The following is a 27089-nucleotide window of genomic DNA, read 5'->3' on the forward strand; positions in this document are numbered from 1 at the left end:
TTATCTATGAATTGAAATCAGGACAACTATCATTTCAATCTTCTCTTTATTGTTTTCCAGAGAAATACATTCTTTAGAACACTACTATCCCCTGCAGACTTAATTCCCTTGCATTATAAAGACTCAAAGGCATCAGGGACTTACTGAATTTGCAGTTGCATGAGCAAAGGCTTTTTCTAGTAATACCATGCAAAGAGTTAAAAACCTGCTTTAATACAGAAATCATATATCATTCCTTGAAGTTCAACAGATTGTAAGTTGGCATAATTAACATTTCCACAAGCAGCATTTCCTATGAATCAAAAATGTATTATATTTCAGAAAATAGTGCAGTTTGTGTACAATCCTATAGTGGCCATTTCCCGCCTCCTATGTCAAATTGGAATTTAAAAGCCAGTTCTAGTCAGATTTATTAAAATAATGTTTCATATAGAGACTGCAAATTCTGAAGGTAAATTCAAATTTATTTGAGAGTAAAACACAAAACAACTACCACCTAAGCAAAAACAGCATGACTTTTGTGAAAGACTCTGTCTACAAACTTGGTAACTCCTAAAACTGGAATAATTGTTAGCTTTTCCCTTGATCTTTTTCTAAAAAACTAAGCACAAACCCACAAACCCATGCTAAACAACAAAACACATGCTGAATTACATCTCCCAGCCTCCACATCAATTAGGTCTGTTTTCTTCACAAAGAACGAACAACAAATCACCCCTTTTTCTCAGCTTGTTAGACTGAAGCCCATATACACCAGGGCCAAATCTTTACCCTCCCTAGATCTAAACCAGATGTTTCTTGCTGTCTGACAAAAGAAATCAAACAATTTCAACAATGCCAAAACGCATGAATTTTTCATTAATCATACTCATTGCTCACACCTTTATTTACCATTTCTCTTCCCCTTTCAATCTTGTAAGAGATTTTCAGCTTGCCAAAGATGTGACTGAGAGAGGTAAGATGCAAATCCTTTCTTTTTCTTTCTGATTTGTTGGAGTTGAATATACCCACAACAGTTCATGCATTCAACTAACTCGGAAGTAACACATTACTTCAGAATACTTAGGAGCAAAAGCTTCTTCAGCTATAGTTCCTTAACAGGATGAAGTTGATAAACCCCCCGTTTATTAACATTTCAATCTATGTTACATTTATTTATATGACATTAAGCAGTACTTATTTTAAAGACTTTATGAAGTCATACCTTTTAATGATCTGTTATTTGCACTCTCATTTAATTATTTTTCAGCGATAAAATTTTTAATAAAGAAATTGCTCTCATGGATCAGCTGGGAAACTTGTGAGATCTGGGTTGCCAGCTTTCTCTCCCTTAAGCCCTGATATTCCAAACACTAATACCATCCAACGGGAAGAAATGTGAAAGTTGAAACTTCAGTTTTAGCAAAGCTATTTTATGTAGGTATGACAGTATCTTAGTATAGATACTTTTGTCCTACCAAAGATTTAAAACTTCTTTTGTTAAGCTGCTTTCATTGACAAATTCAAAACCAAGGGCAGGCAGTTACCTTAGTCCCTCAATGTATAGGAGAGAGCTGAACTAATGAGAGAAAAGCCTCAGTTGCAGCCAAGAAACATCATGAAGTCTCTAAGAGTCATGTTAACGTACACCAGTGGAGATTACCAAAGTGCAGGGAACAGGGGCTAGAGAGACAAGCAATATACTGCGCCTGTGAAAAACACCTCTTCCTTACTCTTAACAGCTTCTGATATGAATTTATGCTCTGCAAGAAATAGGTGCCTTCCATGTCCTTAGGAAATTTGAGGAAACACTCGCCACTTATTTTAAAAGGCATCGGAAAAATGCAGAAGGGAGCCAGACATCATCTCTCTGAGTTGTCTACCTACTTGGTTTGTGAGCTGCTGTGCTCCTGCATCTGCAGGCCAGATGAACAGTGTGCTCTGCATGCAGATTAGAATGCTGTCAGACAGTGGATCCGGGAGAGCTCCTCCACATCCACAGCAACCCCTTCTCTCTTGGATCAAGCATTCAGTAAGGAAGTGCTTTGAACTCTGAAGCCCAAGAGAAATTAAACCTCAGCTCCACATTCCCCTTATGAGCATTGCTACTTTATCAACAGGCTGACCTTTCACGTTGTTGTGTTCATTGCAGAGGATAGTCCTGTGTAAGTGTATCAGATTTGCTCACATCACAGCTACTTGATCACATCCCCATTCTGAGTATCACCATATATATCCCCTTCAAAAAGTTACATAAAAGTGGGGGAATTCAAAACTACAACACTTGAGACACAAACATTGGTTTAAGAAATGCTGTTGATGCAGAGAGGATATGCTTGTAACTACAGCACAGAATCTTTAGATGAGGCTTTAATGAGTTCCAGAGCAGAAAGTTCTTTCTCGGGATTTGGCAAACAGGTAAGAGACAACAATTTCAAGTTTGGCTCTAATACCCCACACTCATTCTCTTTTTCTTCCTTGTGGACATATCAGGAAATCTGAGATAGGCAATACAGAGCAAAACATGATTCATAACAACATCAAGCATAAAGTCTTTGATCTTACCGAGTAATAATCTAATTTTGAATTTGTATTTAGTTTACATGAGTTCTGTCTATAAACTCACTCAGTAATAAAAAAATCTTTACAAGGATCATGACAAATGAAGCCAGCATCCTTAAAGAAGGCCAGTATAACATTTTTTTTCCTCTTGCATCAGATTGAAATAACTTGGCATGCAAAAGACACATTCTTCCAGCTCAGAAAAGGAATGCACTTCAACAGTGTCAGGTTCAAAATAAAACAGAATATCAAGAATGTGTCGGTGCATCAAACCTAAAGCCAAAACAAAATGTACATATTTATAGCCTTTGATCATATTTAGTGTATTTGAATCAAACAGATACTGCCAATATGCACTTTAACATGTGAGCATGTTCTATGTCACTACCCTTACCAAGAATTCCAATAGAAGTTTTTAGAACTGAGCGATCTAGTTTATACTTAAAGACATAAATAAGGACAAATTAGGCTGCAGTTCAGATTCAGGTGGTTGAGAAGTGTGTCACTGGCCTAAACATGAAGGCCAGCTAGATGCTAACTAAACAGATTTAATATCAAGAGCAACATCTGAGTAACACCTGTTCTAAAGAATGCCCAATTGGCAATATGTTGTAATTATAGCCACTCGTGTTGGCAACATCCAGCTTTTACTGTACTAAAAATCACACATGCACAAAACAAACTCGAAGCCCTGAGGCAAAGAAGACACAAGAATTCTTATGGTTCTGAATGGGAAACATTACACCTGTCAAGAGGCACATAATTTTGATATCTTGTGTTCTGAAAAGAGAAAGAAATAAAACTATAAGGTTGCTTATTGGGTAAGACAATGAAACAAATAAACAAGTCTAGACTAATTTCCCAGAAACTTCTTCTCAGGAGGAGAAAGGATTCAATTTTTGGAGACACCTTTTAAAAATGTTTAATAAGTTGCTAAGACTGGCCTTCTCAGATAGTGGAGATGAGCACCTCTAAAGAACTGTGTAACCTCTGCCTAAAGTAGTAGAGTAAGCAATAAGCATAGATATTAATCACAAGATGACAGAATTCTTATGATTTACAGCTTGTTATCTGAAACAGAGCAGCAGTCAAGAATCCCTCACTGTACACAAAGGATAAAATTACTAGTAAATACAGGCCCTGGATCCCTGCCAGTCTCCCAAAGTTGAGATGTATTAACTCTGATTGGACCTGACTGGTCAGGGAGTGCTTACTGCTCCTATTATTTTTTTATTGCCTTCCTTCATGCCACCACAATAATAAATACCTTGTGCAACCTAACTCATGCTAAGAATATGACAGTGCTTTCCCACTAAATAAATTTTCCAGTGCCCAGATCAAAGAATCACTTACATGCACAAGTGGAAAAAGCTACTTCTCAGATAATAACCCAGAATAAACCCTGCCTGATTTCTTAACTGAGTAATATATGGCTATTTTCACCAGAAGTGTCAGAAAGACAACTGACTACTGTATGGAGGGGGGTTGGACCCGATGATCTCTTGAGGTCCCTTCCAACCCCTATGATTCTGTGATTTTGTGATCCAGAAGCATCACAAAGTTGGTTGACTAGAACATTTCAGGGACTCAAACTCATTTGCATTGTGCATTACATATGTCCCTGTGCCTCAGTCCCTAGATGAGACAAATCCAGTAAATATATCCAGTACAAATCCAGTATGATTTGCATGGATGTTCAGCAGCAATTTCAGCATAAAGCACAGCTTTAGTCCAGAAATACAGAAGGAAAGAATGATGTTGATTTCTTTCTAAAGTACATTAGGAAGTAAATGGACAAGCAACAGAAACAAAGTTGGGAATACAGACATGAACCTAAAACCCTCTCACCAGAAGATGTTCATCTCATTAATATAGGACATTCAAGCAGTAATAGCCATAGTATATAATATATAATCATATTAAATTATATTCTTTATATGGCAGCCTAGGATTTGAGACATCTGACAGTAACCAGGAAATCACAGAGCTAGTTAGTTAAAAATCGGCTCTTATCTCCTAGGCAAGTGGTCTAACAGCTATTTTGACTGCTGTCATTCCCATTCGTACTAAAGGTGTGAATTGTAGCACCAAATTTCCAAGATTCATGAGACAAGAAAAATAAAATGTAGAAGAATGAATCTGTAGACAAGTAAGTCTCTGCTCCAAATATGGAGCCACAGTATTTTGCATAGCACATCTCCTTTTTTTGATGGCTCTTAAAAGTCACAGGACAAAGTAAACAAGGCATATCTTTATTGACAATTTCTTTAGCTTATGAAGATTTATGATGTCCTATGATCAGAGCTGGGTAAACCAAAGGAAAAAAAATCCATAAATACTACTGGGGAAAATCCTTGCTGATTACTGCTTCTATTTGGTGTATACATTTGGATTTATTCATGTTTTGGGGGGAAAATGCCATAGAATGAAGACATTCATAAACATTAACAAAAACAGGAGTTCTGTAGAATATCCTATTTAACAGCTGCTTTACTAATAGCTCACAGTGAATATCGTACTTACAATACCATTATGCCTGTGACCCAACATTTATTTTCTTTTTTTGTTTGTTTTTTTTTCTTTGTTTCTTAAGGCTCAAGATTCATACAGACACAAGTTTGGTTTGTTTGGGTTTTTTTTTTCTCCATGTGTTTTAACTGTTTCACTTTCTTCTTTCATTAGCAGGGGCTCATCGAGCCACTGTTAAGCATATCCACCTTAAATCAAAGGCTTCGGAAAAGGCCTTGCAGAATACTCTAAAGATGTCCAGAATGCTCAGCAACATGCCAAGTTGCTTAATCCTGCCTGAAAAGTTCTGATTGAGTGGAGTCTCTTCAAAGGGAAGGCTTCCTCCACACCTCTCTCAGGAAGGGTCCTGAACACTAACTGTGGCCTCATGCCAGAGTTACACAGTTGGTTCAAAGGTCGAAATTTGCTCAGAAATAAGGTCGATTCCAAGAACTTTTTTCAAGATTAGGACCAAGCCTGTTAGCTGACACTGCAGGTTATCAGGGGCAAAACAAGTGACTTGAATACAGGCTTAGACGCTAATAACTTGACTTTGAAGACAGCAGGAACAACATTGAGCACCATGTAAGGCACCTCTTTCACTCACAGTTTCACACTCCATGCATTAAAATTATCTAATAATGAATATAAGGGTTATCAAGTCTAGCTTACCTGCCGAGAAGAAGAGGTGACAGTTCCCAAAAAAACTAGAAAAGAATGAGGAAAGGCTATTTGGACATTCTATGTTTATATAGTAGTTAAAGAGGATTTCACAGGCCATATAAAAGGACATTCAGCCAGTAGCTGCTTTTGCAGTAATTCCGACTTCTAGTGGTGGCACAGAGGTGCACACACCATATGTCCTTTGGATATTTATTTACAGTCTTTATCTGATAGAGGTGGGCAATTATAAAGACACAATGATAATTTGTGAACAAGAATAAAAGGGTTTCTCCTACTTAAATTTGTCCCTTGAGAGAACAGAATACAAATGGCATCTACTTACACAGGCAATTTGCAAACATGCTATCTAAAATACGAACAAACTCTATGAGCAAATATCAGCAACAAACTAATCAAAATCATGACCTATTTATGGGTTGATTATACTAACAAAAATGACTACAAATAAGTGGTGGGTAATCTGTGAACCAAATAAAGGGCTACGATTCTCACATATAAATTGCTGTCAATGAATAATGTAACCAGCTCCAGTTAGAGCCATCTATTTATTAAGAAACCTCTTTAGCACTCTCCAATTGGAGCTGGCAGAATGATTTATCTCTACACACAGTGATAAAGCCAAGGGAAATCAGTCCTGCTAGAAATTTAAAATGCTGGGCTTGCTTTTCTAGAGCCCTATAATATCATTTATAACTATGTAGCCTGGACTTCAGACATGACCATTCTCATTTGGTAACATTTTAAAGCCACTTTGCCCAGTACAGATGAGACAATACACAAGGCAGTGGAAAATCAACATTTCTGTTTTTAAATTGCCTAGTAAAACAGCTATGGTTTACACTGTACTTCATTGTCTTTAAAGATATTCTACATGGAAAATTACATCAATATTCTAGTAGGAACATACAACAAGCATACTTAGTAACATTAGCATAAATCCCAGAGTGAGCACTAGACACTTGAGGACAAAGCCATAGAACCTTTTAAATATCTCTCTCTCTCTTTTTTTTTTTTTTTTTTTTTTTTTAACTCTGTAGAAAAAATGCTTCCTGGAAAGAATAATGGTGCAAACAAGGGATTCCACTAGGCCTTTCCTTTACCAGAGACAGCAGTCCCTAGAAAGGAGTAGAGAATAAGGCTATTAATTTCATGTTTTGCTGCTCAATCCTTTTAAACAAATGTTCAAGATCATCACGTTGCTCTTAGAACCGTTGCCTTCCAACATTCATCAGCCAAGTAGAATAACTGATGACTGCCCTTGCCCCAACCCTCTTAAAATGACATTGCATAAGGCCAAGCCAACAAGAAGGGCCAGGGAAGTGGTTTTAAAACCACTGCAGGGCTGTTTTACAACTATGGAAAAGCACATGATTCCTTTGTCAGGGAAAGACATACAACCTGAATCTGCCGCAGTGTATGTGGCTCATTATCCATCTGCACTTTGATTTTCCTGTTTCTCTGGTTTTGAACTAGAAAGCATTAACGGATACAAATAGACTACATATCTCTTTCACACTTGACTCATGACTCAAATTACGACAACTTTGATCATTATTATTTTTCTTGCATTTATATTGTAGTTTTTAAGAAAAAAACGTGCTTCTCAGAGGAAAAGTCTATAGCTCCTTTCTGTAAAAATTATCTGCAGATCACTTCCAATAACCTCAACAAACCTGAGATGATACAGTTAGAACTAGCGCCAAAATGGAAAAAAAGCCATCATTTTAAGCTTTATTGTTCTCTTCCCCATGTATGAAAGACATACAAGCATGTGATTTTGCTTACAATTTAAGGTCTGTAATTTTAAATTACTATATATGTTATGACACCATGCACATTAAACCGTGAAAGCTGCAAACTCTGATCACAACCTGTAGTCTGCCAGGGAAATGACAATATCTCATCTGAATTTTTCATTTTCATTTTTTAGCAAAAACACACAGAAAACATTTTTTCTTGTTAAGACCTTGCTTTGTTCTCTAACAAAAAGTGTCACATCTTGATTACAAAAACAAAAGGAAAAAGACACAACTGTAACTAAAGTCACAGAGGAATTAAATCATGCACTACTTTTCATCAATTTATTCCCATCTAGTAAAACAAACAGGAGAAACTCAAACTATTTGGATAGCACTTTCAAACTGAGTTTCATGAATACTTGCAAATCACTTCATGAGGTTGGGACTGGTTTCTGGAGAATGTACAGGATCAGGGTTTCATGAGAAAAATGTTACATTTGTGGAGATTTATTACCTGTTATAACTGTTCTCGAGGCAAATGCATGAAAATGTCTTGACATTTCTGTGTAATCCCTCTCTACTTCTTCACAACAACTGCTATATTTGTTTAATTAGAATTATTTTTATCTGTAATTTTGAGGTCTTAAAAAACACTTTCTAGAACTTCTCAGGAAGGGGAATTCAAAACATGTTGTAACATCTATGGTTGGACTCCATGATCTCAAAGGTCTTTTCCAACCTTCTTATTCTGTGATCCTCTAGTCATCTTTAAACCTCAGACAAAACCTGGCTTCATGGCATAAAAAAATCAGGTTCAGCTCAGTGGACAACGTGCTCTTCAGAGAGTAGCCAACAATACATCTTTCTTCAGATTTTTTAGTTTCTTTATAAGTCAGCCATACTCCAATTTCATCAACGCTAAACTATGAATCCTAATAATCAAGATCTGCCACTGGACATATACTGCTTCTGTTCAGGATATGGAGGGGACCTCCTCTGTTCACTGGGATTGAAGAAGTGAGAAAACATGGGAGTTTTTCCACCAAGACATTTTTAAAATATAGCCGTAAAGTTTCTTTTCAGATAGCTCAATTATTACCTTTTCTGAACTTCCAAGAAACAGCAACCTTTAACTGTTTCCAGAATACTCTAAAACTAGACACCATACCTAGCAATTTTCTTATTCATTCTAATAAATCAATACATTTTGCAACAGTCCTCTATATAAGGGGTACTTGCTCTTGATTCAGCATCTTGTTTTCTAAAGAAAGCATTGAAAACCTTTTGATAGTGGTGAAGTTATTAACCATGGGACACCTAGGCATTTATACTGAAAGGGAGAAAGAAATGGAAGGGGGGAAAAGGGGCAAAATGGAGGGAAACAAAACTGTAACACACATAACACCATTTTGCTTTGATTTTTTCTAATGAACAAGTAAGTCTTAGACTTGAAATTTTGTCAGAATATTGGGTTGTTCTCTAGCTTGCTTTACTTTTAAGTTCTTATTATAGATGATTTTCAGTTCTGAATTTCTGTGAATGCTTTCCCTGAGTTTCCTTTCTGAATCGCTGAAAATGTTTCAGGGATTTCTGCCTGCCTAAAGCCAGAAGCACTGCTAGCTCTAAGCAACACAAAATGTGCAGAAATTGATATATCCCTTCATTCTGAGTTAGAAGTCAGTGCAGCAAAAGATTAAGATGTGTTTCCAAAGTACTAAAGTGTATTTCTGATATGAGCAGTAGCTGTTAAATCCCAGCACATCAGAATCCCCTAGCAGAATGATGACTTGGCAAAGGTTTAGGAAATGAAGACTGTTGACACAGTAGATTAATGCATTTGTTTGCTTACTCCCAGTCTCTCCTAAAGTAATATTATATCTATTTAAGGTTTAATGAAAGGAGATTACACTTTTATACTGTAAGGGTTGTTCTCCCTCTGTAATATTTGCATTGTAATAACAGGATGGGTAGGTAAGTGAATATAAGGAGGCTGGGTGAGAGAATTTCTCTTAACTACTGCCCATTTTCTTCAAAGAGAGGGATTTTGTGTTGAATAACAAAGCAAACAGAGCATTCATTTGTATTCAATGTAATCTATAGGTCCACCTTTCCACTGAAACAGCTTTGTGCATTTTAAAACAGAATTTTTGTAAGAATGTTGTAGTGAATTACAACTATGAAAGTTATGCAGAGCACATCTCACGTAGCACGGGTTCGATCCATCCTCCCGTACACCAGGACATGTAAATTACTTACTCCCAGTACTTCGAGTTGAGTGGACTTCCCTTTTGGCAGCAGCATGTACACTGATATCTCTTAACACAGGATTGGCTAAAAATGTAATTTAGCCACTCTTCCACCTCCCCCAAACATGTACGTGCTCTGTAGTCTTCAGAGCTTAGGACACATGACATCGTATGCAGGAGGAAAGCCAGACACTGGATCAATTCAAAACTATTAAACTTGGTCTGCCCCCAAAGTTATTGTTTATTGCAGAGTTAAGGCCACTGCCCATAGTTTTTGTTGTGTATAGAGGTAGTGCTGTTTTCTCACTAATCTTTTACCACATATAGTTTAAGATGCAAACTCAACACTAACTGCTCCACAGGTTCTACGTAGGGAGGTCTACATAGGACTATGGAGAATTAAGATGCTGCATCATTATCAATGCAATGAAATTAAAATCATGACCTACACTCCAAAGAAGGTAAAAATTACTGCCTTCCTCCTGAAATGATAAGATTTTAATTAAATTAATCTGTGGTGTTTTGGCATATCTAGGGATTTTTAAAATGCTTTCAAGGAAAAATTAAATCATATAGTTCATATAGTAAATGCACATTTTTTTAGCTCTTAAATTATAAACTGTAGAATATACAATTTGCATTAGTAAATCATAATTCTAGTAATTAAAAGGATTAATCTGGTTTCTAATGAATCAATAACAATTTTAAAATTTACTTCATTTATTGCAAAATCAAATGAATAGTATTAGGATTCTTTTTTCCACTTGTTTATCAACAGATTCTTCCCCTAAATTTGGTGCCTACTCAACATCGCTTTGATGAGCTATCCCTCACCAATGTGCATGGGACTAAGTATTTGAGGACTACCCTAAATCTTATGCCATAAGTCTCTAAACATATTAGTCCAACCTAGTATTTCAGTCTCAGCTCAGGACAGACAGCCTTGTTCTGCAAAAACAGCTCTGTGACGCCCTCATTATATTTAAGAAGCTTGAAATTTTGAACTAAGAAAGCAACATTTCTAAGCAAGGCAATTTTAGGTGGATGATTATTATATTCTTTCCTTGATAAACTCACATATAAATGGACAAATAATAAGGCAGGCTGTAAAACTGCATAATGAATGACTTTGAAATGAAATTAAAAGGAAAGGTAATAAAATACTTGTGAGCAGAAAAGTCAGAAATAGCAATAGCAGTAACTGTATTTGCAACTTGTAGAGTTACTTCTACCTCAGAAGATCCAAAAGTATCTTATCTTGGGTAAGATTGTACCCTGAACTATAAACAGAATAAAAGACAGAGAAATCTGTGAAGTCCTATTTGTAGAATTTCCATCCATTCGCTCCTTCAAGAGCATGTAGGCTTCAAAAGAGAATGGGAAACAGAGACCAAAAACTGAGTTCACAATATAATAATCTTGGACTCGAAGATCTTAAAGGTCTTTTCCAACCTAGTGTGATTCTGTAATATAAAGACAGACATTGCAAACTGCTTAAATTATCTGCTCTGAAAATGTAGAAGGTAGAGTTAATGTTGCCAAAGAGGGAAACCTGTTGTTCAAGGTGCACTACACACATTTCATAAATGATTCACAGAACATTAGAACTCATAGACCACAAACTTTTACAGTTATCATGGCAGTGCAGATTTCATACCTGTGGCAAGATAGATGATATGGAAAAGCATGTCCTTGCCCTGCACAACATCCACAACCACATGGGAAAATCGGCTGTTGTCTTCCATGAAGTAAGGAATTGGAATAACAGGTTGAACAACCTCATGCATTAAGAAAAATCTTTGAGCATCTTGAAGATTTCTTTCAGTCAGGTTTACATACAAACCCTGGTCCATGGTGCCACACTGTAAACAGAGAAAAGTAACATCACTACATCCGTCAATTATAACAAGAATTAACAGCACAAGAAAATAAAACCCAGGCATACACCTAGTAATGACAATGTGGAATTCCACTTCAGGGTCTCATTTTGGTGCTGACTGGACTGTCCACAGAGTGACTGGGGAAGCTCCGTTTTCCTGAAGCAGCATTATAGTTTCCCCTAACAGTAAACAACATGGAAGGGCACCAGACTAACCACCACAAGTGGGCTATAATAATATCTTTCTACAACCTATGTTCACAGGGCAAAAAGGAGAAAAACTACCATCCAATGAACCACAGCATTTTCTAACTAGGTTTCTTTATAATTATCACAGACACAGTGGAAAAGACATAAGGCATTTTCAAAAGAAAACCCATGTCCTACCACAGCCAGAATCTGGCAGAAATCCTGTGTCAAAACACCACACACAGTTCCTACAACTTCTTCAGACCCTGCATTCATTAGCCAAGAATGGACAATGCATAGCTCAAAGTATAAAGTGTTCTTCATAGCAAAGAGATTTTTGCTTTCGGACTGGCCATATTTTATATCTGAAAACTGTACTCCTCCCTTACAGGAAAGCATTCACTAATTGCACACTCAAATGCCAACCACAAACAAACAAAGCAAAATATCGGTAGTTAATTTTAGTGTCTTTGTGTTTAAGTCCTCAACCAAGGACACAAAGGAGAAAGCTGTTTATCATATGCAAATATGTGAACATCCATGTGTTTACTCACACGTAATTGCATCAAAGAAATAAAGCAGTGCTTCACAATGTTTATCAAATAGGTCGGTAATGTGAAAGGCCTAAGTCATATTTTGTTCTATTTCCCTACATCATAAATTACACCATGAATTACAGCATGAATAATACAGTGTGCAAAACCCTACCAGTTATTTTTTCCATTATTGCCACGTTTTCAATCTGAAATTAAGTGATTGTTCCAAATCCACACGTGTTAAGAAAAAAATAAATTTCATAATGAGTGGTCATAGGGTGAGGAAAGACAGTTAAGCACCTGGCAGGAAACAATTACTTGTTCTGTGAGAACCCTGCATGCCAGACCAGTGAAAAAATAAACCATGCCAAAGAAGAATTCTCTGAATCTATTAAGCAGGAAGGATCACAGCTGAAACACTCATAATACACCGAAATTCACGGTCCTTATTCTTTCAAAGGAAATTGTCCCGTGTAAAGAGAAAATGAACAATCTCTTAGAGAAAAGCAGTGTTCCTCAGAAATGGGAACACCAGTAGTATTCTAATCTGGAAAATATTTCATTAATATAGTCCAGTCTTGGAAATGCAATGATTGATGTAACTGTCACTACATAGCAGTAGTCTTCCTTCAAATCACATACACAAATCACTGTCTGTTATTGCTGAGTAGGTGAATACTCTGAGGATAAATCTACTTCTGAGATGACACAAACAGAATTTCTGGTATTTTATCATAAGGATTCTACAAAAGAAAAGTCTTTCTGGGAAGGAAACCAGTGACTCTGACAATGAATATATCCTGTCTATGTGAAGTATGTATTCTAAAGCACCATCAAGTCACAGAAATTGTTATGCTTAGGTCTAAGTATTAGACGAGCTTCTGGTATGTATCACTGCTGCACTTCCAGAGCCAGAAATCTAACAGCTCAACAGAATGAAAGAGCACCTGCAAAAGAATAGAAGTTGGACATCACTAATGATACCCAGAGACCAGTTAATGTCAATTGGCCTCAATACCGTGTAGTAAAAGGCCATGTTACAGCTTTTAATACTAGCACTGGCCTGCAAAGCTGTTTCTCAGTGAGATAGGACACAACTGTTGCCACTGTTGCTGTAAATTTGATGAAGCATCAACCATATTAACATCAGCCAGGCTATCCAAGCAAGAGATTTCTTCAATGCCTCAGTTTTGACTGGGATTTATAGCTGAGCACCAACAGTACAGTAGAGACTTAAACTGTTTTTACACAGCTGCCAGGCTGTCATTTTAGCATGTACCATTTTGGAGGGGTGCTCTCACAGTAATTCACACATTGATACAAGGTTTGTAGGGAGAGGTTAATAACTTTTATCAGACTTGCTCACCTACTCAGAAAGAAGGTAAGACTTTTACATGCAAGCCTTTCTTCAGGCCTTCTTCACAAATTTAACCTCACTTAGACACTCCTACTATCGCTATTTTGACAATATAAATATTTATACAATATGTAAAAAGCTATATACAAATATATCCTGCTGCTGCTTTATGGCTTACACACATGGTGCCTTGTCACTTGGGGCTAATGGTAAACATACTATTTTGGAAAGATAACATGGCTCTGACCTGTAATTCAGAGAATATTCAGTGCCTTATTTTCATTCATTTGCATAAATCAGAAAGTCATTAAAGCTACATATAATGCCCAATACGTACTTTTTTTCCTGTTTCCAAAGATCTCTTGACTTACAAGAAAATAGCAAAGGCCCTGAACTTGTGAAATTGCACTGAGATTAAGGGAGGGTGAAAGGATCATAAAGACAAATACACTTACATGTTTTGGTGAAAAGGTGTTGTTGCTAATCATTAAGTTAATACCATTTCCCCCTTCTATTTCCCTGGCTGGAATGGTGACTATGCAGGTGAAGAAAACAATGCACATGTGCTTACCTGAAGTACCCTTTTTATAGAAAGTTCCACTGAGTGACCCACTTCTCTATCCTGTTGCCTTGATAGAAAACTATGTTTCTTTTTGACAGAAAATTGAAGTTAAGCCTTTTTTCTCCTACCCTTCAAATAACATCAGCTATTCAACTCAAAATATTTTCTGGAAAGATAAAATTAAATGTGTCAAAATAAGGGGATCTCCTAAGCCCAAGCCCTTGGGTTTGGGTCCTTTTAGTAATTTTTAGGGTCTTAAATAGTTAACGTTGCAAAATTTGACTTATTAAATATGAACCATACTGTACTTGGAAAAAACATTATGTAAACCGTTGTCCTTCTCCCACATATCTGTACCTGAAAATTAGGGTTTGGATTGGGATATGGAAGCCAAGCAGAGCGTGAGTTTTCTTGGTATTTGAAGGGTCCATTAAAGGCCTGAGTTATGGCACTCAGGTTGAAAACACAAACTGCTGAAGCTGCTATGCTGTTCCTGCAAAAGAAATATAAACATTAACCTAAGTAACAACATTAAGAAGTCTATTTGCTGAAAAATACATTAAAAAGGCAATAACTCTCAAATCCTTCAAGTAATTAACAAAGCCAATATGATCAGTCAGGAGATGGTATCTCAAGATAATGATACATGAATGCTGATTTAGGCACAGACGTTGGATTTAAAGTTTTTTCAGGCTTGCCAAGCAGCTGGTGAGGGAGAAACTCAGAACTTCCCACCCCCTGCCTCTGCTCGAATACCACAAGGCTATACAAAATCACATGCATTAGGGACACCTTTCTTCTAGTTACAAAGCGCAGGATGAGATTATTCTCAGGGCCTATTACATTTCTTCTATGCCACCAATAGCAGCATGACACAAGTAAGCATTCTCAACGTATGGTACATCTCTAGGCACTATGGAACCCCTGAATAAGACCTCCACAGAAATCCTGTCTTCCAGGAGATGCTGTATGGCAGTAAGAATGCAAGTTCCAGAAACTCATCAAGAAAACCACTTGGACTGCATACTTTCCAACATATCTTGTTAGAGGAATTAACAGAAATAAAGAGCAGCTAGATTTCCTTTTCTTTTCTTGAAAATGTGATATAAATAACAATAAAGTAATTCTGCATAGTGTAAACAACATAATCCACTAACTATGAGAGCTTGTAAAATAGTAAACTACATTGTTCTCTTCCACAGTTTGAGATAGAGGGCTATATAATGAAGGTGGCAGTTGCTCAAATTTCCATTGCAGATAAAAACTGCTGACAACCTACACAGCATTCTTTTTTCTCCCTTTTCTCTTTCTTTTTTTCCTCTTTCCCCCCCCTTTTTTAAACTTAGTTTGTAATTTATTTAAGAAGGACTACTTAAGAAAGCACTACTACTATAGAAACTGAAAAATGATGGAAAGAAAAAAAAATAACCCCAGGGGATCAAATTTACCAATGACTGAAAAAATATTTAGGATATACGGATTTAATAGCAGGACAAAAGAGCATTTGCTTTCTTATGCTTGTCACTCTTATTTCAAAGAATCCTCAAAACTTGAAGTTTCATGCTAACAATTTCAGCAGAATCAATTATCATCGGATTTGATAATTCCTTGCTGATATAAAGTATCACTAAAGACAGCTCACTAATATTGTTAACTATATCAATGTGTTCTTGAGTTTCTTGAAGTCCTTAAAGGACACCAGACTCATGCTTATGGAGTTTGGATGGTCTGAAAGAAACAAAATTAGCTTCATTATAAAGCAGTGGCTACAGTGAACTTAATAGTCAATCACACACAAAGGGTACAGGGTTTTGCTATTAATCTTTATCGACAGAAATGCTTAATTTTTTTCTCCACAAAATGATTCACAATATATTAAAAAAATACTTAGGGTACAATAAAATCAATACATTTCTGAAGATACAGTGGTTGACAAATGCTGAATGTGGTTCAGTATTATCTGATGTTGTTACACCAACAGAAAGGAATGGGCTGTTCCCCAGGGGAAATCCTGGTGCTTCTCAACCATCAGTTTGCAGGGCTGAAAGGTGCGAAGGACTGTGCAGATATTTCTGAACAGGTATTCTACATCCTAACTCTACAACACTGTCCAAAAATATAGTTACAATACTTGATGGCAGGAACAAATATAATTTAAATGGAGCCATCAAAAAAAAACTTCCACCCCTGAACAGTTTTAATTGTTTTTTCTTTGAATAGTCCATCTCTGTTGGACAAGGCAGAACACTCATCTACTGGAGAAGAGGGAAATAGCAGCAAGGTTTTAAACACTGCCTATTTTTATGTGGCAAAAGTAGTCTTCCATTAGCAAGTCCCTTCTCAGAAGAGCCAGGGTACGCTGATGGCAGCCCTGACATCCTTACACAACCTCCTGTGGGATTTGTAGCACAGAAAACTCCATCATTCCCCAAATGCCAGAACAACCCTTCTGAGAGAAGAGCACTGATCCCCTTCCACAGCCAAAGCCCTGTAGATTTTCTAGAGTGGAACACCTACAGTTGTCCTTTCCATGGTGGGACAGGGTCAAGGTTATTTTGACTTCTCATAAAAGATGTTGAGCTGTGTATGAGCATGCCAACTGAGAAATACCAGTCTTTTAAGACTCGAAGTAGTTAGTAAAAAAGCCTAATAAAATTAAAATTGTAGTTGAAAAGAGCATCAAATTTTCTTACCACGGTAGCCCCAAAGTCTTTATTGGTCTCTTTAAAAAAGCAGCATTTAGTGTCAATGCATTGTCCTGGTGTAGTAACAGGGTTAAGCTCATCATCTGATGCCCCAAGTCAGGAATCACCAGTGCCTGGTGCAAGCAGCCTGTCACCAGTTGTGTTAACCGCCTGACCTACAGGTGCAGGGGTCAACCTGAGTCTGGAAGATTCTTAAATGCATTGATAAAGGACTGGACTAAAAGCCCAAATTCATGCTCACAGTCCAAAAACCCTAGGGATCATAATTTGCTGGCTTTAATTTGCAACTGTTTCCAGCTGGTTAATTGATATTTATAGAATGTAGGTATCCAGGTGGTTACAGCAGTAGAAAGAAGCACCAATGTATGTTTTAAGTGCCTGAGTACCTTTTAAAATTCTAGGCAAAACTGACTTACAAAACAAGACACTGAAAGCTGGCAGGGGAATCAGACATCAGAATTTGAAACTGTGTTCCAGTGGTCTGAACACTGGGCCGCAGAGCATAGGCTGCTCTTACACAGCAACATATGAACTCCAGCTATCATGTTTAAAGTAAAAAGAGACATTTCTGTGATTAATGACTTTTTTCCTAAGAGTTAAGCAAGCCTTGATATCAAGCTTAGAGTCTAGGAAGCTTTTATGTCCATCCAATGTTTTAATATTTAAGAACTTTTAATATTTAAGAGCAACCTGTACATTTTTACTTCTACTTTGTTGACATACCAGGTTCAGTGAAAATCAGATTTAATGTTTGGTTTGACCCTCAGACTGACATGAGCATGTTAGGGATAATTTGAAATATGTAAGAGCAACACTTACAATAGCATGCCAAATAAAAAATGTCTTTGAAAGAATGTATGAACAAGATGACAGAATAGTCTTAAACACAACTGGTTCTGCTGTAAGGAAATATTAAGAGTTCTTTCTTCTTTTATATTCCTTTAACAATACATGTGGGAAGGATTTGGAACAAGAGAACAGTAGCTTGGGCAAAACAGTAGTTTGAAATTACAATGTCTACTTGGCAGACGTGCAAGAGAGCAGCTCGGAAGCTTTAGGTTTTACTGTTATGATTAGCAAGGAAATAAAATGTATCATGGAATTTACTTACACATTAGTGGTAAAAATCCCATAGATCAAGTCCAATTCTGGCAGGAAGAATGTGCTCTGTAGTTCATTATAGTAAAATGGAATTTCTCCAGGGCGGGAGCAGTTCAGCCGAGCTTTCATGAAGGTAGTCCAGGTGTCCTCCAGCACGAACTTGCCACCTATGTCATTCTTGCACACCCGAGCAGCACGAGAGAAGACTGTTTTCCCACAGTCATGTTCCACCGCGTTCTCACGAAAGAAGAAGTAGGTGAAGTTCCCAATGTCATAAGATGACACAAAATTTGGCTCTGACAATAACAGAAAAAACACAGCCTTGTGATGTGCATTCATAATAACATGGAAGTTGGATTTAACTTCAAGCATTAGATGTAGAAAAACACATCTTTTATTAGCCTTGCAGGGAACTGACACCATGACATCTGAACAGGCCAGCTCATGTCCAGCCAGGATTATGGGCTACATGAACATGACCAGACAGACTCTCTACTCTGGGTGCTGGACACCCTGTCCCAACTCACTGTACTGTACAGTCAAAAGCATCACTGAGTTTTTCTTCTCCAGACATGGGCATGGGGTATTTTTGTAACATATTTGCTTCATTTGTTGCATTAGCTGTGTTTCTGCTTTTACACCATGCCATTACTCCAGATAAGCAGAATAATTGATGGTAACCGAATATGACTAAGAAGGTGGTCCTAAGCTGTAATGAAAAGAAATTCTACATAATTCTTTCCATTTGATGGTAAAATAACCTAATTTCAGCTCAATCTCAATTAAAACTTTTGATAGTATTACAATATTTTAAAAAAATATTAAAACTGATCAATTAAACTGATGGTGATGCGTGAGAAATAAGATAATATATTAAAAATACAAAAATCCCCAAACAGATAGCAATATTTTAAAAAGCTTTTAAAAAATTAAAGAGTGGATACCAAAGACAATAAATATGAGTCCCATTTCCCATAAGGATAACCAAAACTGAGAAGAGCCCATGGCATTTAGAGAGACTAATAAATTGCTAACTTCCTTCTTAAAGGAAAGACAAATTTGAGACACAGAATTGAGGAGAAGAGCCCACCTCATGTAAGGAGACATTATAGAACACTGGTACCTCTGGGAAACAACCCCAAATTTTTTTTCATTCAATTTTGTTCGACAGTGAAAAAAAAAAGAAACCAACACAAGCGTTCTAAAAAGCATCTACTGTGAGGAAACACTACGAAGAAATTAAATAGGTGAAGATTTCTTGGCAGCACTATTGTATTGACAAAAGGTGCTGTAACTGAGTCTAAGCATTTTGCAGGAACACGTCAAACCTGTCAAAATTTTTAAGCAGAATTAAAAGCTGTTGGTATGCTGAGATCCTATAAGTTACATAGCACCAGTGCATTCGTGTATTAAAAAAAAGGGGGGGGTGCGCGTGCAAAATAAAGTGGTATGAGAGGACTTGTGATAGCAATAATGGTAAAATTGCATTGTCAGTATACAAAGAGCTAAATGTTTTCTCTTTCTGAACCTCATATCTTCATTCCATATTCCATTATTATAAAGATTTTGTTTCAAATGTTTCAAAAACCTTTAAAGGTTATTATTAGAGTTTAAAGATTTCTAGAGATAATTCTTAGTTTCTCATGAGCTCTCATTCTTTAAATATAACATGCAATATTGTTAAACAATTACAGACTAAACACTGAAATGGAGAAAGCTGAAAAAACCCTTTAGTTTTTAAGTTTGTTAATCTTTTTTACTCTAAAAAGTGCACATTTCCTCAATAGGTAAGAGGGTACAATGACTTATAGAATTTAAGTAGAGGTTTCGATGCTATGATGATGAAAATATGTGGCTAAAAATCACAAAATTGTATATCATCACATTCTAGACAGTTTTGGCAGGTATCAAACATTAAACATATATCCAGAGATAGTTCCATGCAGTTTTTCATTAGCCAACTTCAATTCCTATCCATAACACACCTAGCTATTATTTCTCTTAATCGGTAAAGTACTTTCTTCCCTCACTCAATGCAATATACTTTAATACTCTTGGAAGAAACTACTGCCTATGGAGGAAAGCAAAAGCATTCTCTAGTCCTAGAAAATAGTAATTCTCTAGTAACTTGAGCTACTTGCCCACCATATTAAGGTTAGGTATTACTTAAACCAGTATCCACTAAAGGTAGACATTAAGAAAAACAATCCACCTGAAACAGGTGGTGTAGATGTAGTCTGAGTGGGTAAAAGGGTGAGAGGAATCGTACAGAAATTTTATCTGGGAAGAGCAATGGAGAACAGGAGTGTGAGAATGCTCTGTGAGGTCATCTGAGGCACTCCTGGCCTCTTCATGTTTCCTGAGCTTTGGAGCAAGAAAAGTTGACTTGTGCTCTTTACTCTTCAAAACTCCCTTATCCTCTGAAGTAGACTAATATGACTTAATTTACCTAGTTAGTAGATGCTGTTGTTGCCACAGTAAACCTAGTGACAGGGAATGATCTGTCTTTCTGGAGGTAACAGCAATTAACTTAAAGGATTATCAGATCCACAATCTACTCTGAGCGTGAAAGAGCTGTGATTTCCACTGACCATCCCTGTGAGAACTGACCATTCACATCTGAAGTGCAAAGTATTCAGAGACCCAGTCAGAAGTGAAATTAACTCCAGAAATGTGAAAAGAAAGGTTATATTCTAATTTTTTCAGATCTAGAGACAGATCAGATTATATATTTACACAAAATACAGACATGCACATAGATATATGCATGTATAATATATTTGAAATCTTAGAAGTCTAGACACTGGGCTAATGCTTAACAACTGCCTGGAGCTTGTTCATTGAATACACTAGATCAATGAATCACACTATCATACTGTTGGCCTTTACAGACCCATTTCTTCCAAATTTTTGTATTCAGCCAAATACTTAATGGCATTAAATTCTAGGAAGATGCTGTTGAAGATTTTTTAATAAGGTTCAACCTCCAGCTAGAAATGCTGGCCAAAAGGGATGCTGAAAATAATGGAAACATTTCAAGCTCTAAATATGCCAGTCTATTTTATTTTGTTTCAGTCTATTGACATAATTAATGAAGTCCATTTCCTATTTACATTTTGCCATTCCCATATATTCAGGAAGTATATTCAATTAGTGTAGCCCTCTGCAGCTGTTGGAAAATGGTATAGATCTTGCATTAAGCTAAGGCATCACTGCTCATGAATGTTTTAAGGACAAATCTTAAGCATAGAGTAAAATTTCCCAATATTATTAAATATCTTAAAAGCAATAGATTACTTGTAGTCATCATATTTATATCCATCCTCAGTAGCTGAACTGAGCATAGCTGGCTACCATTCTATTTTGACTTCTATTCCTTCTGCAGTGCCTCAGTTTTCAGTGATTTCTTTTATATTCTTTTCCTTTTGCTAAATTGAAGATTTTATGGGCATGGAAGAGCAAGGACTGCAAAATACACTAAAACTGTGTATGCCAGACATTTTTTTCCACTCTTCTGTTATATTGCTGATAGATTTTATAATACAATTCAGTATAATCATAAAAGTGGATGTACTCATTAGACATTTCTTTTAACTGATGCACTCTAATAAATTGTGAAAACCAATTATTTCTTTTCTGAAAAATAGTTTTCAAATATGGTATTACAAAACTCCTTGGTTTATCGCTTGCTGTTTATTTCCTATAAATCACCTTCATTTTCAAGGTAAAGTGTTCTTACATGTCATAATATTTTGCAATTTATTATATCATTTTGCAGATGCAAATTTACCAGTGACAAACTTTGTGACAGAAACCATTCTCAACTCTGATCTAATACCTACCCAAGTCCTTGAGAGTCCTATTTGGAGTTCAGTGGATTTTGCATCACCTATATTCACTGGATAGACATCTTGCACATCACTATGCAGGGGGAGGGGCAAGGATCAAAAATACAGAGGATTACCCTACTTCAATCAGAAACTCTGGAGATTTAGGCTATAGGGATCTATTAAAAGATGCCAAAGTTTGGACGGTTACTTAAAATTCTGAATCCAGAATTCCACATAGAATCATAGAATCATAAAGTTGTCTTGGTTGAAAGGGATCTTTCAGATCATCAAGTCCAACCATGAACTTAACCTGCCAAAATCACCACTAAACCACCTCCCTGAGCACCACGTCTACCCATCTTTTAAATACTTCCAGGGATGGAGACTCCACCACTTCCCTGGATGGCCCATTCCAATGCCTAACAACCCTCCCTGTGAAGAAATTTTTCCTAACATCCAATCTACTAAGCCTACCCTGGCACAACTTGAAAACAAACTACACAAGAACAAAAAAAAATCTTTCTTTAAGCAAATTTTGCCAACCAGCAGGTATGGTATGGAAAGAAAACTCAATTATGATGGCTTACTCATTTCTCTACAAACACTTATTTTGCAATAGTTTTTTCCCTCTGGTCTTGTTTTGCAGGGAGGGAGACAATCAAAGGACTTTCCCCTGTAGACCTGGTCCTTTTTTTTTTTTATCCCTTGTCTTCTTTTTTTTTTTTTCCCCACAACAGGAAACTAGAGTTCACTTTCATAATTATCCCTTTTCCCTTTCACTTTAAGGCTTGGTATGCTGCTGCTGAAATTCTATCTCTATTTCCAATATTCCCCTCCTCCTTCTTTCTTGGATGAATGCTGGGTTTTGTGTGTATATGTTCCCCAAAAGTCATGCTTTTTTCTACTTTCCCCTGGTTGAGATGTATTTCAGTTTTAAGTTCTTTCCTTCTCCTTGGTTCACTGTGTATTATCGGTTTTTGCAGCATTAATGTGGCTGATGCTCCTGTCAGACCTCCCTGCAGCTGGGCACAGATGGTCTGCTTGCAGGGGGGCCTTTCTGCCTTTCTTCGATTGGCACCTGACATGAACAGGCTAGATGAGACATAAAAGAACAGGCTCTGTCCTCAGTAGCCTCTTAGTCTTGTTACAAATGGAAGGTAGACCTTGCTGTTTTACTTAAGCTAGATCAGGTAATTCTTTCTCTTCTTGCAAAATAAGCCACAAACGGCAGCATATGCTTTGCGTATGTTCAGTCAGGTCTCTTATCTGAAAGCTAATGACCAAATTGAACTTCTCAAAAACACACTGGTTTTGAGTTACGTAAAATATTACATAATAAGAAAACCTTGCTCTAGGTAATTACAAGGCTTTTCTTTTTTAAAAATAGAAAAAATGAAAGGATAACCCTGAATTATTATAGCCATTTCCATTAATCTCCAAAACAAAAATGAAAGGATTAAATGTTATTCTTAGGTCATAATTTCTTTCCACATATCCTACTAGTGACAAGAGTTATAATGAAAGTCCACTAACAAACAATAATAGGGATGGATTCAGAGCTGTATTAAACCCTGGTAGTTAAGCCACCTTTGCAAGAATTTTATTTTTACTGTTACTTGTGAACACTAAAAGTACCGCTCTAGATTAATAATGTTATGTAAAATGTTTTTAAGAAAGTGATCACAGAACTATTTTAGGAGTATATAAGCACCAAATGCTTAGGGCAGCAAGAGGAAAAAGTGATAATATTATGTCTACCAGCAGAGCAGAACAATGTAAACAATTCTATAGCTTTCTTTGATGGAAAGGCTTCTAATGTGAACAAATTTACTTTTTTAATGATTTTTTCTGCTTTGGGGATACATTTGATATGAGATTACATTTTAATCATCTGTGGCCTGCTCAATTGAAGTGGCTTGACATTTAGAACAAAGTTTTTATTTATTTCACATGTTCCAATAGCATCTATCACTGTAGGTCTAGTATAAAGAAAACATCTACAACGTATTTCAAGACAGTTGGCGATCCATGGAATTGTAAGCAAAGGCATCTGAAAAATTGTGAAAACAAATGTCCCAGTGTTTCTCTATGTGATGAAACAGAAAAGGATTGGCTTTTCAGTTCTTTTCTTTAATCTCTTTTGCCCTTTAGTTGGCTAAGTGAAGCAAACAGACGCAGACTAGGACCACTTTCACACTGAGGCATTACATCAAATATTTACTGATTTGAGGAGGTGTACTGAGAGGTGAAATGCCTTTACTAACTGTAAATGTTAGACTACAGAAAAAATGTCTAAGTCTAAGCAGTGGAGGCTTTTCCTCACCTTTGTGGACCCACTGCAGCCTGTGGACTACAAATATAACTATTCTATTTACCTCTGTCCTCTAGAGTAAATAATGGTGAATTCTGCCCTGCTGCACTTTGCAAATCAACTCTAAAGAAAAGTCTAATAAGAAGCACGCTGTAACAGTAGACTCTGGATATAATTTAAACTCTGTGTTACACTGAGAGGTTAAAGAGACTCAAATAAACAGCATGCCAAGCTGTAAATCAAGATGTACCTATTTTTTAATGAAAGATTTTATATAATTTAATAACGTACAAAGCAAACTTCTTTTTATGAAATATCACAAAGGTAATTTTGAACCGTTCTAGCAACATACTGCCCTCTACTGATCCGAGCAGTTGGCAGAAGCTCAAGGTTCTTTTGATTGCTTTGGTCAAGAGAAGAAATCAATGGAAGAGCCATCCTCTTTAGACATAATCCTCAGTGTGCTGCATTACCTCAAACTGTTCCTCTCAAGCATAGGCGTACATGCACACAGAGAGAAAAAGAAAGGAGAGAGGCTGCAGAACAACACACCTTAAAGAACAGGTCACAGGTAAGCAGTCTTCTGTCTTCATTTCTTGGTCCATATGTATATATTCACTTGAAGAACTTCAAGCATTGTCTTTTTCTTTACATAAGAATAGAGAATGCTGAAACATGACATCACGAGGAGAAGTGGTTTGTGTTTCATTTTCAGGTTTACTATCCTGCAGCCAGATGGGCTGTTGGATGGGAAAAGTGCTGGTTTGCAGCAGTTGTTAACTCACCCGGGTGATCATGTTACAGAGTACTGACAGGGTTGGCAAAAAGCTGAGGTTAGCACCAGGTCTGTCTCTTCACTGTCCGCTGATAAAATCTTTGTGAGCAACCCAACCTGTAGAAACCTTGAACTATGCCAAATACTCAGATCACAGCACTAAGGCAGTATGATCCTTCAGTGGCATCTCCTTATGGAGATGAGCAGAATCTCCTCATGGTGATGACCGTGGTCAAAAACCTACTCAATGCATTTGAGCTCATATTGTTGTTATAGGAGCACCAGGAAGACAGAAATAGGCTTCATAAGCAGAGCATTAAAAGAGAGTAATTTTAACTATGTCCTCCAGATGCTTTTTTCCTCCATCACTTAAGACAACATGACTGTTGGCACTGTAAAATTTTCCAAAATAGGGAAACCTGTTAGGAACTGGACAGATATCTGTAACATTTGGCCAGTTGTTTTGTCTGCCACTAAAAATTGTCAAAAAAGACAAAATTCAGGGGAGATGGATCGCAGATTTTGTCAGCAGGTTGTCTAGTGGGTAAGCAAACAACATATTCAGGGACCCTGTAAGATGGCTCCACAATACCTAGGTCCAGACAACAATAGAATTTCTATGTTGGCATTGTCGTAATGTCCATCTACTCTTTTGGATCAGTGCCTGCTCAAGATCTTTGTGCTTCACATACCATGGGGTCACTGAACTTTTCCTTTTCACATATACTCTCAGAGTATATTCTTGTAGCTTACTTTTATGCATATCATGAATAATTCATATTTTTAACCAAGCTGTCCCAACTCTTCATCATGCCAGATAATTGTGTTGAGTGCACCAAGAAAATGATAATACAGAAATGAAAGTTCACTGACTTCTCCATCCTCTGCTGAAGTTAAGCACCTGATCAGAATGATGCTTAGTAACATATGCTGAAAATAACTGCTTATTCACCTATTCAGTGGAATAATAGTGGCTCACCATTGACATGTGACACATGAGCTCTGTTTTGCCCTCTGATGCTATGTGCCACAGTTCCTGTGATACCAAACCTTCTGACAATGAAGATTAGGAGCAAAGTTTCTTCTATGATGAAGACTCAGATCTTCCCATGCCAGAATCCTTCACTGCAAGTTACAGTGAACACGGACAGCAGACTGCAGAAGGACATGGGCATGTCTCTTTGGCCTGACTGATGGTACTGAAAACCCCTGAATACATGGAGAGAAATGCACTAGCCATTACAGTACAAAATGTCTTTATTGCATAGCAATGAAACACAGAGCAAGATCATCTGCTGTGTTTGAGAGTAATGCCATCATCCCCAGAGATGGTTTGAATTGGTCCAATGTGATTTGCAGAGTAGAAAATCCAAGTGAGAAAAAACATTGCACCTCTGAGGGAAACATGGATGTAAAAGAAAAACTTAATTTAAATTGGAAATGTTCATGGACACATGTGCATGCACATGTACCCCTAAACTAAGGCTGAATTAAAGTAACTGTCAGCTACTGTGGCTGAACAGATATCGACTAGGAAGCTTCCACTCCAGTTGATGCCTTACTTTTCTTGCAGGATGATCTATGCCACTTTCTCACTGAAAGCAGCAAAATCTTCACTTCGATCCAAGCACTGAAAAGCTCTCGCAGTTTCTTGGCATTGAGTCATATATGAGCAGGCAGACTGACGTAAAAGCAGATGAATTCCCAACTAAAGCAGATGAATCCCCAACTCTTAGCCACCTCAGAAGACATTGCCCCTCCCTTTTGTGTAGGTAACTGGGCTGCTTCCAGCCTTTTATTTGATTTGCTTGAAATGACTCCAATTACAAAACTCATTTAATTCTTCCTCCCCAAAGATAAAAGCCACCCTTTCCTGGCAACTTAATTCTAAACAGTTTTGAGGCAGAAGAATGAGTTCTAACAGAGAACCTATAGGTGTAGGTAAAGCTTTAAATAGAAAAAAATGTAAATACAGTAAATCTGATTAATTAGTGGAGCCTGGAGGGGAATTTTAATGTGTCCTTTGGCACAAAACATAGATTCGTAGATTCATGGTATCATTTAGGTTTGAAAAGACCTTTCCAGTTAAACTGAAACTTCTGTGTGAAGAATTCTTTCCCTCTGAC

General features: G+C 37.0%; 1 protein-coding gene across 1 annotated transcript in view; it reads right to left on the reverse strand.

The window, feature by feature from the left end:
* Positions 1-27089, reverse strand: part of SEMA5A (semaphorin 5A) — a gene marked incomplete at both ends in the record, with an annotated part of 337833 nt that overhangs the window by 111804 nt on the left and 198940 nt on the right. The window contains 3 exon segments of the mRNA XM_084260169.1: positions 11376-11580; positions 14599-14734; positions 18058-18343. Coding sequence (XP_084116295.1) covers positions 11376-11580; positions 14599-14734; positions 18058-18343 — 627 coding nt within the window.

The sequence above is a fragment of the Gallinula chloropus genome, assembly GCF_964237585.1.
Source record: "Gallinula chloropus genome assembly, chromosome: 2".
In the NCBI taxonomy this organism is placed as follows: Eukaryota; Metazoa; Chordata; class Aves; order Gruiformes; family Rallidae; genus Gallinula; species Gallinula chloropus.